The following is a 22,707-nucleotide window of genomic DNA, read 5'->3' as shown; positions in this document are numbered from 1 at the left end:
CATTGCTGTGACCTCTTTGCAACCCCCGCCAACACCAAATGCAGAAACTACTTTGCCCTGATCCCCAACTTGGGAGATGCCCCAAGGGATGCACTTGTACACAGTTGACCCCCAGGACTTCTTTATGCTTTCCCCCCATTTCCTCTGATACCCAAATTCTTACAGAAAGGCAGCACCCTGGGAAGGACCATTATTTTGTTAGCCCCTTACTGGCCTCACCAAATTTGTTTCCCCTTTCTGCAGTCTCCTCTACTGGAAGAACCATGGATCCTGGACCCAGTTCCAGATCTTCTGATACATTCATCAGGGGATCTTCATCCTGCAATTCATAAAGTGACAGCTTGGCTGCTCCAGTTCCATGAATAGCCAGGTTCCACAAGTTATCACCTGCAGCACAGAACATCCTAATTTCTTTTCATAAATCTTCTAGGAAACTATACCTTAGCAAGTGGAAAAGATTTTCTGTTTGGGCAGCAAATAATTATGTTGATCCATATATGGCTTCGATTTTTTCCATTCTAGAGTTTCTGACTAAATTGTTTCACGAAGGAGCGGGTGCAGCAACCCTTAGAGTTCAATTGGCAGCGATCTCTAATTTTCATATTGGTGATCAACAGACTCCCATCATGTCACATAGACTTTCGAAAGCATTTCTTAAGGGTACTATTCACTTGAGACCACCTCTTAGAAACCAATCTGCTCCATGGAATCTTACTTTTGTGCTCTCATGGATCATTTTACCCCCCTTTGAACCTGCATCATCCTTTGATTTGAAATACCTATCATGGAAGACCATTTTCCTAGTAGCTATTACTTCTGCTCGAAGAATTTCGGAATTACATGCCTTGTCCATCAGTCCCACACTTGATTTTTCATAATGATAGAGTAACTCTGGGAAAAAAATCCTTCATTCCTAACTAAGGTTTGTTCTGAAACAAATCTCAACCAGACTATAGAATTACCTGTGTTTTTTTTCCCAGATATGCAAACAAAATGGAATACATGCTGCACAAACTTGACATCCATAGGCAACTTCGATTTCTATCTAGACAGGACTAAGGACTTCAGAAAATCGGACCAACTTTTTGTCTCCTTTTCAGATTCAAAGAAGGGTACTCCTGTGGTTAAAACCATGTTATCAAAATGGTTGTCAGACTGTATTGCTTTCACATACAGCTCTTCGCAGATGACATTAAATCATAAAGTCAAGGCTCACTCAACCAGGGCAATTTCCACTTCTTCAGCCTTTATGTGCAGCAGCCACATGGTCCTCACCTCATACCTTTATCACTCATTACAAATTGGATAAGGCTTCCAGGGACAGTGCCTCCTTTGGTTCTATGGTTCTGAGAAATATACTCCCATGAGCCACCCAAGGAGATGGTGCTTGGGACGCTTACCCATCAGAGAGAATGAAGGCGAGATAGAACAACTTCACATTAAGAAGTTATGTACTTACCATAACGTTCCATCTGAGTTCATCTCGCCTTCATTCTTGCGTCCCACCCACCAACATCCTTCCTTTAAAGTCTTGAGGGCTGGGAAGTTTCAACAACTCCTAGTGATATTTTGTCCTTGTCTATGGTATTCTTTTTTCAATGCCTATAGTCTTTTAGTTATCAGTATCATTGGGCAAACAAGATCTGAGGGAAGCACTATTGCATCATGGGATAGGAAGTAGACCACAAGCTGTTTTGAAGTCCTCGAGTTCGCATTTGGCTGAGTCTGAGCCGAAGATTGGCTCCAAACCCATCAATGAGAATGAAGGCGAGATGAACAACTCACATGGAACGTTATGGTAAATACATAACTTCTTATTTAGTGTGATGATCAATTTAAAGTTTATACTTTTTGTGGATAGTGTAGGCCCATACTCAGGGTAACGGTGCATATTTCTTGTATGTTCTTGTAGCGAGGCTACACTTAAACAGTTTAGTGATTCATTTTTGTGTCCCTTTTTTATGTTTTAATCTGTTTTAGTACCAATGGCGTGATCCAAAATACACCATACACCCAGTGGCCATCAGATTTTAGATTCCATTAAAAAACTAAAATGAATACATAACTACTACTATGTATATATAGTATATTCGAAGTAGTCACACATGCCATGTATCATGACAAGCAAAATTTTAAAGTCCATTGTTCTTCACTGCTATAATTTCTTTTCTTACAAGTATGTGGATAAGAGTTAATACATTTGTATAGCTTACTGTGAGGCTAGGTAATGTTACATTTTTCTTGGTTAAATCTAAATCCACACATCCTACCTATACTTTATACACTTACAACAGCAGTGTTTTGATTCTACATCCTTTTCTCAGCACTGTGGTTCTATACCTAAGGTCGTAAAGGTTTCACTAAAATACTTATTACAAAGTACGTTACTTGTCTTTATTTGGTTTTTCTGATATACAAATTGTATGCATTCATTTTCATTTTCTTCCATTGTTGATGCTGCTTTTATTCTGCTTATTTACCAAAGATCCCCTTGAGAATACCAGCTTCTTGCGTGAAGGCCTTTATACTAACTGGAGTTCAGTAAAACATGTAGCACCTGTAGACATGTATGGCTGGAGAAACTATTTGCATTTTCCTAAATAAAAAATGCAGTATAATTATCTAACATTGTTCATTCCTGAGGATGTCCATTTAATTGAACTTTGTAAAGCTTTAATATATAAATAGTTAAACTTGGTTTGTAGGCCAAGTAATAACGTGACAGACAAATCCTGCTTTTAGTCTTCTCGCAAACCAATAATTTCCAAGTCCTTTTTACCATACTACTATTTTCTGTCAAATAATTAGAGTAGCATTATTTGGTTGGGCTAGTTTTGCAATGACCACTCTTAATAATCTCATTTCTACTAGTTAGTAAGCAGTGTTTGCTACATTAAATTCGATGCATCCATCAGCAGCTTCTTAACTGCCTGCTGTTACAAGTCTCATCCTACTCTTACAGTGACCTAGCAGACATCCCACTACCTGCAGAATTTACATGACAAAGTGGGGAAATGGAAGTAGGTTGCTAGGTCTTCAATATCACACGTATGCACATACCTATTCCACCTTTTTTCAACTTTTTTTGTTTTGTTTTGTCTTTGGATTGTTTGAGGAAACTGGAGCACCTGAGAACACAGGCAAATGGAGGGCATGCAAATTCTGCATAGAAAGCATCCCGGCTGAGAACTGAACCAGACAACCTCTTGCTGTGACGTGGCAGTGATACCTACTGTCACCTTACCTGTTTATTTAACCAATTGTTAAGCAGTTAGTGGGGCTGTATATCTTAAGGGCACAAAATAAATACATAAACATAGTAATTCCATAAAGCATACAAAAGAGTAAGTTGAATGCGTAGATGGTGCATAGTTAACAGAATTTACAGTGCAATAACGTAGATAGTTTGGCGATACATTTTATTAAAGGTAGAATTGTGATATGCACCAAATACCTCTAGTAAGGTATGTTACAGAGCGGTAACAACAAACTATTTGACTGACACACGGTTTTAATATCTGTCTTTTAAACACCTGCGTTCATTTTCAGGAAATGCTCATTTAGCTTAATCTTGTAACATTCCTCTTGAGTTCTGATTGCAGAAATTGGATGGCAGCAGATTCTAGCTAGTTGGCCTTGTTTTAGGGAAAAATGCATTTTCCTGGTGGCAATCTAACAGGTAGCCTTTTAGTGCACAATTAATTTTTGATGCCTCTAAGGGAATAAGTAGGCTGCCTGAGAGAGTCTTGACCATAGTGGAGGGTAGTGCTAGACTAGAGTGTAAGAATTTTTATAAACAAGGTTGTACAAAACCATTACTGCTGTGGCACTCACTGGCATCCATTAAATCTTTAGTAGCTTATGATGAGTATGTGAATCGGCAAAAAGGACAGACTATAGTTTTTATTCTTTGGTTTGCAGGCTATATTATTTCAGAAGTAGAGAGCAACAATAGGTACTCTTACTCCAGCTTTAAAAGTACTTTCATTACTAGAGCCTTGTATACAGTAGAGGAAAGAAGTTTAAAAGTTTTAATCAGTTTTAATTATGCTTAGATCATTAGTACTGTATTACAGTATGTTCTTTAAATGGTAGGTTAGGATCTTTGTTGATCAACCTGAGGGATAACCTTGTTCAGTGGGCCTTTGAAGAGTAATGGTGATGTTTTCAAGTGGTTTTTCGATGGGTAACACAAAAAAAAAATGCTGATTACTGGGGGGGGGGGTATTTGGAGCTAAATGTACAGAAACAATTTCAAAAGGTCTTTATAATGTAATATTTCATACTCTGTATGGGATTTAGGCCCAAATGACTGTACTAATACAACTTTAACTTATTAAATGCACCTGATTTTGCAATGAGCTCTGAGAAATGTCTGACAATTTTTTTTGTCTGTTTTGCATAGCAACTCATGCTAGCCCCCAAGCTTCAGTCTGCCAAAAAGTTCTGTAAGAATTCTTTGGCTAGCTCAATAGCAGGACCTGGGATGTAAAGTGGAGCAAAGCTAGATCCACACAGTGGTCAGTTATTGTTGGTGTCCTCCAGTGATCTATAATCAACCCAGCTATTGGCTCTCTTTGGAAACTGCTGCAATGACTGAATCAAAACTTAATTTACTTTTGCATTCCCAATATTCAGCATTTGAAGATTCTATGTAAAAAAGACGTCCATCAGCCTGCTGTTTCAAAAATACTTTAATTTGCTTCATTCAAAGCTGAAGAATACCATGAGCCTGCTCTTAAAAGGTTTACTATTTGTAATTGTTATTCCTGGATTAAAATTATTTCAAGGCCAGAATATCGTAAGATAAGAATGTTGAGGACCACAGGAGCAAACAGCAGGACTTGCCCCCCCCCCCACTTCTGAACCCATTTTAGCACTTGTTACTTTGTCCGTGCAGGTCAGGAGGTTTAATGTTCGACATTGTTTGCTCCTGTGGTCCACGACATTCCCTGCTTGTGATCTGGTCTCATACCTAGATTCAAAAATGACTTGGTCACAAATAAAATAGTAAACCTCTTAAAACATGTCTAAAGCCAAATGATTTTTATCCTCCAAACCACAACCTGCTATAACCTTATGACATAATTCACCATTTATGACATTACCTCTGTCACTAATTAAAAATGCCCAAGTATCTTTGACATGGAGTCTTCAACTATTATGATAATAAATGCAACCAAATACTAGGATTAACCTTTGATAACCAACTCATTCTGAACCATCCTAACATTACGCAAACTGTATAGGGAAAAACATGTCCAACCATTTAAGCTAGAGTCACCACATCCAGATCTCATCTCCTTCGATATTTTTTACTGTTCCCATCTCTAGACTAATCTAACCTTCCCATCTCTAGACTAATCTAACCTTCCCATGTCTAAACAAGCTCAGTTAGTCTTGTCTTAAATCACCCAGTCTGCTTCAGGATTAAACAGTCAAACCCGCCATTATCTGTCACATCAGAAATTTGGTTGTCTTGAATTCAGCCATGTTGATGCCACTATGAATGGCTGAAAAATTACTTTACATGCTTAACTGTCCACTTCTCTTGTGTAGAGCTGTGTGGCACGGAGAATGTATATTTTATCTAGTTTACATACCAAAAGCAGTCATTAGGCACACTAATTCCCCTGTATGGGAAAACTCTGGAAAAGGTCCCTATAGAAATAAGAATACATGAAAGAAAAATATAAATTTAAATTACCAACCTTTGCAGAAACTGGACATGCAGTAGCATCCTAAGCTGTCACTTCCTATCCACATACTAATTTCAGATTGTAATGTTAGATGTTAAGAGACACCCATGAAATAAGACAGTGAAGACTGCTAGCAGGCAGAAAAATGAATGAACATTACTTTTAGCCCTTAATGGTTTCAAAAAGATATAAAACTAGATATTGTATATTGAACTTGCCAATACCCATCCCAAACAGAATTGAGCAAATCAGGAATGCAAGAGCAATTCCATGATAGAAATTAGAAGTGCCATAAAAATACTGAATTTCATGATGGTGTGCAGTAGCAAATTCAGCAATATTAAGTTTCTTAACCTGCTATAATGTCAAATATAATTTAACTGAATGTATCCGTAACTCCAAATAATACTGTTATGTATGGCCAGTTTCTAGTTTTAAGCACTTGCACAAAACTTGCAGTACCCTAATACTTATCACAAAAAAAGGTAAAATACTGACAGTCAGTCTCGTTTTCTAAACCTGGGATCCTATGAGCTGTGGGTGTTTTTGCCCCTGCTGCCAGCTGATCATTGGCTCCCTCCTGACTAATGGACCTGTTTGTCCCACATAACTAAGGTGAGCACTTGCTGAGAGAGCCCATAATTCAGGCAACCATCGGGGGAGGTTGAAATTTTTACTTGACACACAAACCTGCATGCCCTTGGTCAAGCACGAGATGACATTCGACAATGAGCTGACTGTGGAAGCCATCCATTCACTTCCACAAGGGGTGTCTCCTCCATGCAGCCCTCTTCCTGGGAAACATAAGCAGTGGTTTCCCAGTCTCCATCAGGGAAATCCTGCTAGTTATGTCTCTCTCTGCCTGTCTGTGTGCCTCTCTCTGTGTCTCTTACTCTGTTTTTTAAAGCTTTATACCTATCTTTGTCTTGTAAGACTCTAAAATGTAGTATTTAAATGCATTAATTTCATTCTGATGGCACTGTGAGGCATGGACTAATAGGAACATTTTGGGACATCAGAGAGGGAAAACCTGACTCCAAATCTTAAGTACAAACAAATGGATCTAGTAACTCTGATAAGAATAGAATATTTCATGTTTTAAAGTAGTTGTACTATAAAATGTATTACTTATTTCTTTGTTATTTCTAAGCATAATCTGCTTCCAAGTACATATTTAATGCTGTTCTCCATTTTCTGTTTTAGTTTGTGCAACATCTCTTATTTACCTGCTTGTATTCTTCAGGGATTCCTCATCCAGATCTGGACAGTCTGAAGTTCACTGCTTGGCTGCTCCAGTTCCCATGATTATTAGGACTTCTGGTGTATCTTCTCCAGTTAAGGATATTTTGGTGGCAGCTCAAAAGTCTTCCACCAGAAAGGTGCATCATAGCAAATGGAAACATTTCTCTGTATTGGCCTCACAGCATGCCGTGGATTCTTTCACAGCTCCAGTGTCTGCAGTGCTAGACTTTCTGGCGGGAATTTTTCATCAAGGGGCCAGTTTCTCCACAGTGAAAGTTCAATTGGCTGCCATTTCTAATTTTCATGTGGGGGGAAAACATGTCTTCCTTAGCTTCTTCAAAACTTTGCAAGTCCTTTCTTAAAGATACCTTTCTACTTAGACCTCCAATTAAGGATCCCACTCCCCCGTGGGACCTTACCCTTGTGCTCCAGGTGTTAGTCTCCCCACCTTTTGAACCGGCAGTTTCAGTAGATTTACAGTATCTGTCTTGGAAGACTGCCTTTTTGGTGGCCATTACTTCTGCAAAGAGAGTGTCGGAACTTGAAGCCCTTTCCATCAAATCTCCATATATGATTTTTCATAAAGATAGTTTCCTTGCACACTAACCCTTCCCAAAGTAGCGTCAGAGGCAAATATTAACCAGACTATTAATCTACCAGTGTTTTTCCCAAATTTTCAAAATAAAGGGGAATATAAACTGCACTTGTTGATGCTCATTGGCAATTGAGATTTTACTTGCACAGGACTAAAGCATTTCATAAAGCGGATCAGTTTTACATTTTCTGGTTAATTTAATCTGTTTATTACAAGACTGAACATTGTATTATTTTACTTTTTTTTACTTTGTTAATCTGGAGTTATATACATCTGGCAAGTCTCTGGAGATTGTTTGTTTTACAAATGTGAATAAATAAATGTAAATATTTGACTAACTGTAACACAGAAACCTTGAAAAACATATGTAAATGAATGAGTTTCCCATACAGTATCCTGTCTTTTAACTGTAAAAACCAAGGCCATAATTATTCTTCTCACACATTTGGAATATGCCCTTCCAGTTGTTATACTTATCTGTATGCAAAACACTTTGTATAAACAATGGAGAGCAAAATACTAAGCCTTGCCACTGCAGCCATTGAGAGTTTCATTTGACAAATAAGACTAATCTATTACCAGTAAAAACCAAAGTAACATTTCTGTTTAATTCAATCACTTTTAAGCTTCTTAAAAATTACAAGCTTGTAGCCAGCAAACTAAAATTGTTATACCCGTGCATCCAAGAGAAAATACTTCATGCTGTGCTGCATGTTTCACATACTTGTATGTATAATCCCTTGATTATAATATGCATGCACTCAGACATATTACTAGTACTTAACACTTGTTAAGTAGCAAACTGTATTTTGTGACCATGTGTAGCTGAATCAACTGTGTCAAATCTAATGTATGTATTTGAGGTCAAATTTGGGTGGGGAATGAAAAGGATCTTTGAACAAATGAAATAACTGAAAAAAGGGGCTCTCCTTTTAACTAAATGAGAAAAGGCATTCTCTAAGAGCAGCCAAGACAAGCTGATGTGCAGTACCCCAGGGTATAAGAGCCACTGCTGAATATAAGCCGTTTAGGAGAAAAAACAAAAGATCAGCTTAAACTGCAAATGCAGAGAGAGGATGATTTTCTCTCCAAGGTTACTGTCCAAGTCTCATAATTCCCATGCTACAACAATGGAGACTGGACTTCAAATATGCATTCTTGCATACAGTGTATGAATAATGGCCACCTTTTTTGTACATCTAGTTTAGATGGTATTCTATAATAAATGTTCTTAGCACAGATTGTGTAGTTAACCATTCTTCCAATTCTTTTAATAACAAGATTGTTGTGTATTAACTTATGAATATCTCTATATTTAAAATCAAACTCTTCAGTTATGTTTTATCTGTCTTTTGTCAGTTTCCCACAAGTCTTGACTGAAGAGTCCATGGAACTGCATATAATTGCTGATGACAAATGTAAAGTCTGTCTCAAATGTCACATCACACCTATAAATTTATATTGAGGTCTGACTTTTCTGCTTTTTTATTGCATTGCTAGTATATTGAACATTTTTGCCATCTACAGTCCTGTTTACAATGTGTGGTTAACCGTATAATTTTACTACTTTAGTTTGATAACTTTAACATTTTATTTATTTGATGTCTTGCATCAGCATACTGAATGTTCAGACTGCTATGTAATATAGTATGCTCTGTTAACCAGAACTCAAGCAGCCAGAAAAAAAAATCTAAGAAATACAGTAGTCAGTTTTTCATGTGTTGTACTTTCTGTCCCCCCCATAGAAACATAGCTTACGTTTTTAGAGTTTTATAGTTTTAAAAGAAAAATACAAATAAATTCCCTCTCCCCAACCTAAGCACAAGTCAAACCAAACCAGTCAAATCACTAAAATGTCACACTTGCTCCATACTCAATCAGTTTGCATCAGACTGCGCATTCTCTCTCCAATCTCTGTCTGTTCAGCTTTCATACATGCCTTCACTCACTCTTTCTCTCTCCAATCTGTCACACAGGTCACTTCTGCTTTCATGCATGCATTCACTCACTTACTCACTCACTCACTCTCTCTCTCGCTGTCTTCAGTTTATTCAATTCCAATCCACTCAGTGCCCCACTAAAAACCATTCTGCATGCCATGCTTTCTAGTGGAAGTACAAGTTTAAAACATTATTATTCCAGCTATGCTTTTAAGTATTGTATTTCAATATTAAAATCAAATCAGTGCAGTGTTTATGATATGATATGGTATAGTATAGGATACAGTATTTGTCAGGTCTATTTTTAATAGTAACTCTCAAGCAACCAGAAGCTACACTTATCTGGCATCCACCAATCCCTATGGGTGCTGGTTAACTGAGAGTTTACTGTATGTATCTTTTGAACATGTTTTGCTTGTAATGAGGTTTATCGGTTTTGTGTATCTGTTGCCTTTGTTTCATTCAAAAGAAAGTTTAAGAAAGTAGTTGTATGCTATTTAGGCAATATTTAGGCATTGTTCAGGCAAATAAGCATTGCACGTACAAGTCTTTAAATAAGTACCTTATAGCTTCATTTTTAGTTCTATAGAAGAGATTGTTCTTTGTATAGAGAAATGACTACATAATGCATGTACTATAACTGTGCTTCTGTCATAAGGTTACTTATGTTCTGAAACATGTTCATTTGTCCACCTCTCAAATAAGCATGATACTGCTAACAAATCTACCCAAATATGATTTACTGTTACAGCCACCCTCTCCCCCTTCCCAAAAAGTATTACAGTTGTGGGCAAGTACACTTAAGAAGAGTGTAAGGATCCACTTTTCCTGTAGCTGTAAAGCTTCCCTTACACTCAAAAGAAGGGCATATATTACGTTATTAAACTACAGCAAAATGATTTCATATCTTCTTTCTGTGATTTTATTCATCTAAGACCATACATCATTCCAGTTGTGGCCCCATGAAGAATAAGGGTGTAGAAAAACTGGAGAATTCTATTAATGCTGTCTATATGTGGTAGTATTTTTGAAAAATGCCTGATCATTGAACTAGTATTAGACCACTGCTTCTTTTCAGAAGGGCAAAGGTACTTCTGGCTCAAGGATGAAGCAAGGCAGGTGGGCCTTAATGTTATGATTTACTCTTCTCCTGAAAGACCACTTGTTACAGATAAGTGTGCTATCCATAACAATATTTATTCATATATAAAAATGCTTGACTTCTAGCTTTTAATGCTCAACTTTTAATGCTTGTGGCTAGTGGTTTATTTATTGTCTTAAGGGTTTATGCATACCTCTAAAATGTCCTGAGTTGCCTGGGAGTAGCCACTTTCACTTCCAAAAGTGCTTGAGCCTCCTGATATGGCTACTTACAGTCATGGTAATGCAATAATATAGGCCTTTGTTTTGGCTGCAGATGACTAACCAATTGGAGTACTGCAGTACTGTCTCGACCTGCCTGCACCCTATTTATCATGCAGGCCCGAAATGAACAGTCACATTTAGGTTTACTAGGTCCACATATTAAGCATAGCAGAAGTGGGAAGCTAGGTATTTATGCTAGTCTCTCAAAGATAGAGTTCTTACTGCAAGAAGAACCAAGAAATCCTTGGGAATGGAGCATTCACTTTTGTCACAGTCAGTGCATGATAATTTTTGTTTCTGCTGGAGTCTGCTCCTTGATCACATACAGTAGATATAAAAAGTTTACACACCCCTGTTAAAATGCCAGGTTTTTGTGATATAAAAAATGAGACCACAATAAATAATTTCAAAACATTTCCCACCTTTAATGTGACCTATAGCCTGTAAAATTCATTTGAAAAACAACAAATCTGTTGGGGGAAAATATAAAAAATAAAAAACGTACAATAAGCTGGTTGCATAAGTGTGCACACTCTTAAACTAATACTTTTGTTGAAGCACCTTTTGATTTAATTACAGCATTCAGTTTTATTGAGTAGCTTTATCAGCATGGCATATCTTGACTTGGTAATATTTGCTCACTCTTTCTTGCAAAAGTGCTCCAAATCTGTCAAGATTGCAAGGGCATCTCTTGTGCACAGCCCTCTTCAGGTCACCCCACAGATTTTTTATTGGATTTAGGTCTGGGCTCTGGCTGGGTCATTCCAAAACTTTAATTTTCTTCTGGTGAAGCCATTCTTTTGTTGCTTTGGATGCATGTTTGGGATCATTATTGTGTTAAAAGATGGAATTCGGCTTCATCTTCAGCTTTCTAGCAGATGCCTGAAGGTTTTTGGGCAAAAGTGACTGGTTTTTGGAACTGTTCATAATTCCCTCCACCTTGACTAATGCCCCAGTTCCAGCTGAAGAAAAGCAACCCCAAAGTATGACACTGCCACCACCATGCTTCATTGTGTGGGGTGGTGTTCTTTTGGTGATGCAAAGTGTTTTTGTACCAAACGTACCTTCTGGAATTGTGGCCAGAAAGTTCAAACATGGTCTCATCAGACCACAACACATTTTCCCCACATGCTTTTGGGACACTTGATGTATTGTTTTGCAAATCTTAGCTGGGCCTGGATGTTTGTCTGTGTAAGAAAAAGGCTTCCGTCTTGCAATCCAACCACATAACCCAGACATATGGAGAATACGTGACATTGTTGTCACATGTAGTACACAACCAGTACTTGCCATAAATTCCTGCAGCTCCTTCAGTGTTGCTGTAGGTCTCTTGGCAGCCTCCCTGACCAGTTTTAGTCTTGTCTTTTCATCAGTTTCGGAGGGGCGTCCAGTTCTTTGCAACGTCACTGTTGTCCCATATTTCCTCAACTTTTTAATGACTGTCTTCACTGTGTTCCATGGTATATCCAATACTGTAGAAATTGTTTTGTACCCTTCTCCTGACTGTGAGATCCCTTTGATGCTTTGTAAGCTCTCTGCGAACCATGGCTTTTGCTGTAGCAGGCAACTTGAGTAAATGTCAGGAAAATCCTACTAGGACAGCTGAACTTTGTTTGGGGTTAATCAGTCTCTTTAACTGATGGCAGGTGTGTACCCAAGAAGACTGAACGTTGTAATTAAATAAAAAGGTGCTTCAACAAATTAGTGTAAGGGTGTGCACACTTGTGCAACCAGCTTATTGTACGTTTTTTTATATTTTTCCCCCCTAACAAATTTGTTTGTTTTTCAATTGAATTGTACAGGTTATAGGTCACATTAAAGGTAGGAAATTTTTGAAATGATTTATTGTGGTCTAATTTTTTTTATATCACACAAACCTGGCATTTTAACAGGGGTGTGTACACTTTTTTTTTTTTTTTTTTTTTTGTTATATCCGCTGTATCTTTGGTTGGCCTAGGATTACTACATCAGGAGTTTTTATGCTGAAGAATTCTTATGCCATTTCAGTTTTGTTACAAGTTGGGAAGTACTGCAGACTACAGTGCCGGCAGCTACAGCTACATTACCTGAAGTCCGCTCTCAACTGTCCCTGAATTTTCAGGACATCTTTAATTTTGTTTCATATTTTTGCCCTGCGTCTAGTAAAAGTGCCTTGTTTTTTTCTTGTAAATCACAAAGGATAGCACTAAAGAATGCGGTGACACTTCAGTTCAATGAATGGAGCATTTTTTAAAGCTAGTGTGGGCACAGCTGAGTTCTGATCTGCTATATGTGAAGTGTTGTATACAAAATAGGGGGAATGGTGTGAAATGGCATGTTGTGATATAGAAAATACATTGTCAATGTCCACTTAGTGCACTACAATGCAGGAATTGCTTGTTTTCTAGTGTGCAATGTTTGCATATGTGTATTAAATATTTCCAAAACTAAGTGACTTGCTAACTTGTGCATGTCATCGTGTGAGAAGAAAATTCATTGATATTTTAACTGTAAGTTATGTTTGAGTGTTTTGTATTGAATTATGCAAATAAGTATAGTTTTTCATATTTCTGCACATATGTCAATAAAGATGTGAAACTCACAATGTCTGGTTAACAAGTGTTCTGATCTATGTTTAGGTTATATAGATTCCAAGGTATGAACATTTGTGAAACTTTAGAGAAAAGTATAATCCTGCATTTACTTGCATTATACTGTATTATTGTACTAATGTAATGGCGTTGAATGACTGAACTAATTATAAAGAAGATTTTTAGTGTTAAAAACAATCATCCGCTGGTAGGCAAATGAAGAACAGACGATAAACACACCTGGTTTTATTTTAGCACTTTTGTCCAGAAGGACGACTTCAGAATAAAACCATGCTTAAAAATGTCACTTTACATATAAAATTCAAATAGTAACAGTCTCATTAACCAATTCTTTCAAATTAGAAAGCCAACATTATTTAAAGAAAAAGTACATTTACGAAAAATATTTAATGCATGTAGGATATTTATCAGATTGCATTCTTAGTTGCCATAAAGATTCTTTCCTTAGCAACTGTTTTTTAAAGTCATCCCCTCTGTAATCTTCAGGAACATGTTCTAACACAGAAAAATAAAATTTCTTGAAACAAAACAAAAACAGGTCAAAGTATGCTTCTGTAGCATGACCTCCATCAGTTCACAAATTGTTTCTGGCTATATTTACCAACTTTTCATGTGATCCTGTCAGTACTGTTTGAACTGATGGAGGTCATGCTAGAGACCAGTTTCTTTACCTTTAATGGTAAATATTACCAGCAAAGGAAGAGTATTGCCATGGGGGCTATCGCAGCACTCTCCTTTGCAAATATTGTTATGGGGTGGTGGGAAACGCAAGTTCTCCAGTCAGTTCCATTTTTTTGTAGAGCATGTAAAAATATATAAAAGAATTGTTCATCTTTTTTCAGCACTGATGTTCCTTACTGAAAGAAGTAGAACCGTTTATTCCAGAAGTGAATCGTAGTGTTGATTTTTCTAACCTTTACTTTGGGTGGTGCAGGGAACAGTGACCTTTTTTAGATGTTAGTTGGAATGAGGTTACCAAAACGTTTTCTAGTCAAATCTATGGGAAATTCAGGTTTTCCAGCAATTACCTGCACTATTCCAGCACTCATCCTATTCATTTGAAGAAAAATATTCCAAGGGATCAGATTATCAGAGCTTCTAGGCTAACTACTGCCTAAGACAGTTTCTTAAAAGGCATTGATGAAATTGTCAAAATGTTTGGATAGAGGCTCTGCACTAAATTTATTAGAACACACTACTCAAAAAATTAAACAGAAAATAATCCCCCCTCCACCATTTTAGAAGGGGGTATGCTAGCAAAGAGTTAGTGACACTAATAAGAAATTTACCAACACCTTCATTTTATGTATGATTGTAGACAACTGGGACATAATGAAAATATTGATCTGAATTAGAGAATTTTTAATGGTAATCCTGATTTATACAGGGCTATTGGAACATCTCTTAGTTTTGTATGCAAAAGATCCAAATCTATTAAGCATTACCTAGAAAATGATACAAAATAAGTTTTACCTTTCACTATGAAAAAACATGGCGTGCATAAATGTGGATTTTGCAGTGTGCAATTTTATTTGAGGGTCCATCAGTAACCTTTTCACACATGGAAAGTAGTATTAAAATCGGTTCTTACTGTGATTGTAATTCATTGTTTTTGGTTTATATTGCCATTTGTTCCCACTGGGAAGTATTCTACATTGGCATGACCACTAGGAAACTTTTTAAAAGGATCAAGGAACACCTGTAAGCTCTCAGGTCTAAGGACAACAACAATGCATTGTATTACAGAGGGGGTGATTTAAAACAAAATTGCTAAGGAAAGAGACTTAATAGCAACTAAGAATGCAATCTGATGCATATAATATCAAGTCCAGGATATTTATTACATTTTTTTTGTAAATGTACTGTTTTTCTTTAAATATTGGCTTTCTAATTTGAATTAGTGAGACGGTTTGAGTTTTGTATGTAAACTGACATTTTTAAGCATGGTTTTATTCTGAAGTTCTTTTGGATGAAGGCGCTAAAATAAAACCAGGTGTGTTTCTTGTTTGTTTTTCTTCATTTGCTTACTACTGGATGATTTTTGTTTTTTAATGTTTTTTTATTCATCCTTTGGGTTTTGTTGTGCGTTTTTAGGGCTGTTTGTACTTGTTAAATAGCATTTCAGCTGGGATTCATTAAGTTACTGGGACGTGCACACATCACTGTACCTTTTCCAGATTCAGCAACTGACCTAACATGGTGCTCTATGGTCTTTTACCCCAAAGACGTGAAAACCATGTAGGGCTGGCCCATTGGCTGTGATGAATGCTAATGAGGTGTTCTGGGAGAAGACCACATGCTAATTAGCCATGTGCCCTGTCCCTTAACTGCCTCCAGGAAGAAATCTACATGGCTGAGTGATTCATGAAATTGTCTGTTTGTGCAGATCAACAGGGCTGTCCCCACCACATAATGGTATTGGATACCACCAAAGGGCCATGCTGAGGAGATCAGGTGTGTGTGGGGGGTGCACTGTACCTCCGGGGATTACACTTTTATTGACAGTGCTGTACTAGCACCAACTGCAATGTGTGTGTGTGTCTGTGTGTGTCTGTGTCTGTGTGTGAGTGTGACAGTGACTGTGGGGGGGGGGACATTCCACTGCCTACAATAAACTTGGTAGTAAAAGAGATTTAGAGAAAGGCAAGTTAGCCAATTTATGAGATGTATGGGTGTGTATCTAGGTTAACTACCATTTTGGGCTTTTTTAAGCCTAGCCATGCATCCCAAATCTGACAATTTCTTGTACCCTTGGTAAGTCTAAGCAGGGGCTTGGGAGATGAAACATTTGCAGGCTGCCTGTGTCCATTAAGGACATCAATGCCAAACCATGGATGAATTTCCTGTTCCCCATCCAGTTGTCTAAGTTGCACTTGAACTGGATTAAGGAGGAACTCTGCTTCACTTGACTGGAGAGCCTGTTCTAGAGAAGGGGTAGTATCTGGGATACATACCTGCTTCTCTAGCAAGTCATGTTTATATCAGAGGCAAGGTTTAAGTCTTTAGAATGGGTGATCTGTTTTGCAGGTATGCAGGAGGTCCATCACAGTGAGGTCCAGCAATGCCTTGCAAACTAGGCATAGCTTTCCCTTCAGCAGCCTGTAGGAGACAGAATACAGAGAAGTTTTTTAGGTGGTCTGCATAGGACATGTTTACACCTGTATTCTTTTCGTGAGGATCCTCTGTGGATATTTCAGCTGTTGGCTGTGCCTGGTTAGGTTCATACCAATAGAGCCATTACAATCAGTGATGGGTTTGAATGCCAAATACAGTGGACCTGTGACCTCCTTGGACCTTTACTTATAAGTTGCACAACACAGAATGATATCCTTATTACTGTAGACATGATTGTCAAAGGCTAGATTACTGGCTACTTGTTTCCCCAAGTCCCTGACTTCTGGGTTGGTTGATAGGAGTGTTTGAATATGATAGTTACCAGGAGTGGCTGACTTCCTGACAAATACTATGTATTTGTATGTATGACTTGTGGTAGGTCCTTTAATGAATTCTAGTACTAGTGTTCACAAGATGATTGAATTTCTTTGGCTTATTCTTTTTACCTGGATTTGTCAGAATATGCTCTGCTCTGTCAGGAATGTTAGGATGTATGTAGGCTTCTAGAGGTGTGACATTCCACATCCCAGAGGCATTAATAGGTTCATAGATTGTTACTAAGCTAACACTTTCTAAGCCTAGCCACGTTTTTCTGAAAGATGAAATAGCCAAGTTTTCCTGAAAGAATAATGAAATCATGTATCCAAATAGGAAAGTGAGGCCATGCTTTTATAAGCTACCTCTATCCATAAGGGATATTGATGCCAAGCATGTTGTAAATTTCCTGTTCCTGCCACTGGTCTAGGTTGCGCTTAAATTGAGTAATAGATGAGGGGCATTCTGTGGGGAAGCATCTGTCTCTCCACCATGTTATGTTTAAGTCAGACAGACTTAGGGTCTCTAGACCTTGTATTTCTGGTACTGTTTGACTTGCAAATATGTAGGAGATTCATAAGTGTGGAGTTTGTGGATGCCTTATAAGCCAAGCATAGATCACCCCTCAGCAATCTATAGGAGACTGAATAGATGGAAAGGACTTCACTCTGCATAAGGCATGTTTGTTATTTTTATAAGGAACCTCTGAGCTAGCTCTAGTCGCTGCATATGTGTAGTCAGGTAACAGGTTAAGCTTGCATGCTTATCTTTTAAAACAATTTTGCAGGTGAATGTCCTTTCTTGAATTGAGTCTTATTGTGATGCATGGCTGAGGTGCTATGCTCTACTAGTCTGTAGTTAATGTAGGCATTACAGAAAGCACATCGCATTTATAATCCTGTGCATATTTGGGGTGGGGTACATTACTACAAATGTCTGTATAATTTGCTGTAGTCTTAGTCATCTTTACACGTATTATGTGAACTGTATTGCTGGCATGTGCATGTTGAGCACAACTGGCCCTTTTCTGTTTTTATCCCATAGTTAACTGTTAATTGCAATATTGGCATACCTGTAGCCACTTTATCATAATACATGTGAAAACTATACGACTGTAGAATTATTGGGGTCTGTAGTGCAAGTAAAACTTTTTCTGTCTTGAAAATAAGATCCCAGTGTGCAATATTTAAAATGATTAACTCTGAAAATATAAACTTTTCAATATTATAAACCTATATCTCTGTGTTGGTGTGTATAGAACTTTAAGTAAAAAAAAAAATCTCTGGAAATGATGCCCTATCTTTGTGTAGTTTGAGCTTGCAAATATTAATGTCTAGATTTGGATATGCACGTCATTCTAATTGGGTGCCACTGATGATCCACAATTTTAAGATCCTTTGTCCCTGATTCCCTCATCTGGAGGTTGAGAGGTATGTATGTAGTTTTAGCTGTATGATGTCTGCACAAAGCAACTGTTACATTTTGAATACTTGAAGGTTTTCTTATTTTAAGGAAAGTTGGTAAGTGTTAGTTTTGAACTATGGTAGCATATTGTTTGCATTTGAAGGAAGGCCATTGGTCCTGGAGAGTTGCTGTTTATCCCCCCCTTCTGGAAAATATGTGGGGGAGGGACAAGTTTGATTAACTATTAATTACTGTTAAGATTGAACTGGAAGGCACTGGGCTGTGTGTAATAATGGTGAAATCTAGGAGACCTAGTCAGATTAACTCTGAACTTTTGCTGTATAGTCTAAAGTTAATTTTGGTGTGTTAGAAGCTTGGCTGCTACTTGAGGCAGTAGTGCACATTTATTGTATACTGTTTAAGGCAAATTACCATTTATATATTAACTGATACAAGTGATGGGATTGAAATCAGTTGCACTTTCCTGCACTTGGCACTGCTAGAGTTAATACCAAAAGGTCCTGTCCATCACACATTATAGTTTGTGACAGTGGTTCACTGGGTTTGGGCACCGACAGCTAGTGAACCCTCTGTGAGAAATGCAGTATTGTTTTGTCATCTTGGAATGAGGTCCCCAGTCAGTGGACAGTTCTTATGGTTCATAAAAGCTAGGTATGGGGAGTATCAAAAATGGTATGTGAGCATTGTTGGTCTGTTTGCGACATGGTGCAGTGGAGCAGGCAGAGTCTCTGCGTACAGCAATAGTGTCCTTGATTTAAAAGTTGCATATGGTTAGTGTAGAGCCATTTTAGTTGATATAGTTGATGAGTTGTGGGAATGCCCTTGGATTATTTCACCTCCCTGTTGAATGACTATATGTGCTGTAACTGGCCACTTTCGGTCTTTCAAAGACTGGAGTGTCATAATTTCATTGCTTGCCCTATTTGGGGGATAGATATCTGACTGTTTAAAGATGACATTGCCCCATTCCTCAGATAAATGTCTAAACATAACTTAAGTGTAGGTTATTTTTGTACTTTGGGGATATGCTGTCTCAGAGGACTGTGACCTTTCAAGATTTGGGGGAAAGATTTGACAGCCTGCCCTTGGTAATGGTCAGCACTGGCAAAGAAACTAGTTATGGTTGGCTATAGATGACTGAGGTTGGTAGGAAAGGAAGTAGAAGTGTGGTAGAAAAGAAACTGCACCCAGAAACTTCAATGTGTTCAGCATGTCTTCATCTTATGCAGCAACAATGCCTCAGCATTGCTTTTATGTTAACAATTCATTGTTTTAATCAGCACTGTAACTCATGGCAGCAGTTTTTTCTTTGTTACATCTCAAACTGTCCAGATGGGAACTGCCATAATATAGTCATTTTTCATTATTTTGTTTCTACAGTGGGTTCACATGTCAAAACATTGCTTAGATGCAGTAAATTGTGTGTGTTTTGTATTCATTTAGCTCACTGCTGTGAGTCACTAGCATCTTAACTCTGATTTGTGTGAATTTTGAGCTGCTCAAAAGCCTTTTATTATTCATTTAAATATTGTTCTCTATAAAATAGCTAAATTACTTTTTGCTAGATTATCAAAGTTGTAGCAAGTTTCTTGCTTAGGTGCTAGATGTAGCTGGTCTGCTGAATTATCAGTAGCTGGCAACTGACATTTCGTAGGCCTAGTAAGGCAGGTTTAGATAACTCCTTGTATTCTATGCGACCATTTATTCTACAACTACAGGCCTAACAGCTGCAACCCACTGGCCAAAAATGAAAGCTTTTACTTGTTTTATATAATGTTGCTGTATAGCTGATCCCTGCTTTGTTTTTTGCACTTTATGACCCCAGCAAAAGGCACTCTCCGGGATGTAAAGCTAACTGTGAACACTACAGAAACAGTGTGGTCTTCCTTTTGTCATGCAAGTTGAAACTGATTCACTTAAGGCGAATTGAGATTTGAATAGAAAAATAAGACCTCTAGCTTCATGATTGGCAAGAAAAAAAGGGAAATGTAAAAAGTTGAAAATTGCTGAACATCGTTTGGGACACAAACTTGTAGGTAGGTGATAGTAATTCTGAAAAACGAAACCACATTGGCGAGTATAGTCATTCTAAGCTGCATGTCTCTTATGTCCAAGTTGTTGACAATATTTATCTTCACAGTACATTAATACTTGAATATTGGGCAGTCTTGTGACTGTCTCAGAAACTGCTTAACCAATTAAACATTGTAATTTCTCCTTTGTTTTTCTATTTGCATGCAGAATAATTTTCACAGTTTTTTTCTAGAGTACATTGAAAATACGGAGACTCTGAAGAACAAGATGTCAGAACTAAAAACTTATTGTGACTGCCTTATTCAGCATGCAAACAAAATGTCTGAGAGTGCAGCTGCTGGAACTTTGTATGCTGAGGTATGTATGACTTCTTTCTATCACCAGTAGTGTCAAAGTAAAGCAAACACTGGCTTTTTACTTTCTACAGTGATCTACAAAATGTACACAATGTGAAATTAATGAGTATAACAAAAAACAAGTCTGTCATAAATCGTGACATAAAAACACGGACCGTTTGGGACAATGAGGATTGTCCTAACTGTGTACCCGTCCTTTCTGTTCTCGTAGGGGGTGGGTATGCCCTTCCCTCTCTGTATTCCTGTACGTCTCCATTCATTTTCCTTATTTTTCTTTCCAAAACTGCATTAGTCTTTGTCAACCTCTTGGAAAATGTTAGAGTCCTTAACTTTCTCAATATCAAACATTAAGTCTGAAGTTGATTTAACATGCAAAGCATTCACCTCTTTTAACGTTTTCTCTTTTGGGTCACAGTAATTCCTGAACATTAATTTCATAAGTTCCATACCAAAATTGTTAAACAATTCCACAAGTTCTTTGTGTTGCAAACTATTAGTTTCAACATTGTTAGGGTATTTAACAAATCTGAGTCCTTTCGGGACCCTTCTCACATTAATACATTCATTTAAATAGTCTACCTCCATCTGCAAACCTTTTATTTGCAGCAGTTTGTTTTTAAACAAACCCAGTGTCCATAAAAGTCTCAATCCTAGGATGTTGCTGTTTGAAAAAAGTGAATTGCTTACCAGCCCATGAGTCATAGTCAAAGTTAAATGGCATTCCATTGGAGTCATTAATTCCCCTTCCAGCTCCTGCATTATTATTAATTCCCTGTGATGGAAAAAGGATCCTATCGTCGCTTGGCTGTTCAGCCCCATTCAGGAATAAAGACATCACATTCTAGTATTTTAAATACTCAAAGTAACTTCCATATTTTTAATTGCACATATTTAATAATCAATGGGGATTATTTTAAATTATTTACCAAGGTATTCCAATATGTTCCAACAAGACCTTTAAGATCAGTGGACACATTGATTGAGTTAAAATTATTTTTCTGGAAAATTAACCTCAATTGTGTTTTCAGAGGTACTAAACCATTGCAAGCCTGTTTGACTAGGAAGAGTACTTTTAACCCCCCATTGAACCCTATTTTTAAGGTTTTTGAAGAACTAGTAGAAGGGGAGATAAGAAAAATGAACACGAAAAAAATCCAAACAAACAACTTTTCAGACAGTGATACGAGAACTAGTTTAGTTAAGTTACAAAATCGGGGTTGTAGAATTATGAAACCTGACAAGGGAGGGGGAGTAGTACTTATGGATGGTATAGACTATGAAATGAACATGTTAGATATTTTAAATTATGATAGTAAGTACAGTGTTGTATCCAGAAATGAGATTTTTATTTCCTATTCTAAAGTAGATTTTTACATGAATGACCATTTTTACAGGGCTCAATAGATAAAAAAAACTTTTGGATTTTTTGACTGTGACTAGGCCAAGTGTGTGGGATACCTAAAACACATAAAAACATAGAAAAACCACCCTTCAGGCCTATAGTTGCTGGGGCGGGCTCTAAGCTTGAACCATTAGCTAAATGTATAGATTACACCTTAAAGAGGTTTTTAACCTCTTTGAAACATATTTCAAGGGATTCTTGGGACTTTTTAACGAAAGTTACCCAGGACAAATTTAATATTGATTTGAGCATGACCACTATAGATGTGGTTGATTTATTTCCCAGTATTCCACACGAGACAGGGCTTGATTGGTTTCAGGATGTTCTCATTGAATGTGATTATTTAAGCAATGAGCAAAGGAATTTAATTTTGGAATTTATGGAAATCATATTATGAAATAACTATGTATTTTAGTGGTGAATACTACAAACAGGAAAAAGGTGTTGCTATGGGGGCTGCATGTGTCCCCTTATATGCCAACTTAGTTTTGTATTATTGGGAGAAAAATTACATATTTCAAACACAATGGAAAGAAAATATAGTATTATACACTAGATTTTTGGACGACATCTGTCTGTTTTGGAAGAGTAAGGATTTGCAGCTGGATCAATTTTTAGAATACATCAAT

General features: G+C 37.4%; 1 protein-coding gene across 2 annotated transcripts in view; it reads left to right on the top strand.

Moving 5' to 3' along the window:
- PLEKHA8 (pleckstrin homology domain containing A8) overlaps positions 1–22,707 on the top strand; it is a 384,133-nt gene that overhangs the window by 78,081 nt on the left and 283,345 nt on the right. For both annotated transcript variants that reach the window (XM_044066845.1, XM_044066846.1), the window contains exon 4: positions 20,553–20,677. In XM_044066845.1, coding sequence (XP_043922780.1) covers positions 20,553–20,677 — 125 coding nt within the window. The remainder of the gene's footprint in view (positions 1–20,552; positions 20,678–22,707) is intronic.

Source organism: Protopterus annectens, chromosome 3.part1, assembly GCF_019279795.1.
Source record: "Protopterus annectens isolate FY-2018-M chromosome 3.part1, PAN1.0, whole genome shotgun sequence".
Lineage (NCBI taxonomy): Eukaryota > Metazoa > Chordata > Ceratodontiformes > Protopteridae > Protopterus > Protopterus annectens.
The sequence above is the reverse complement of the archived record's forward strand: the minus strand, read 5'-3'. Positions and strand labels throughout refer to the sequence as shown.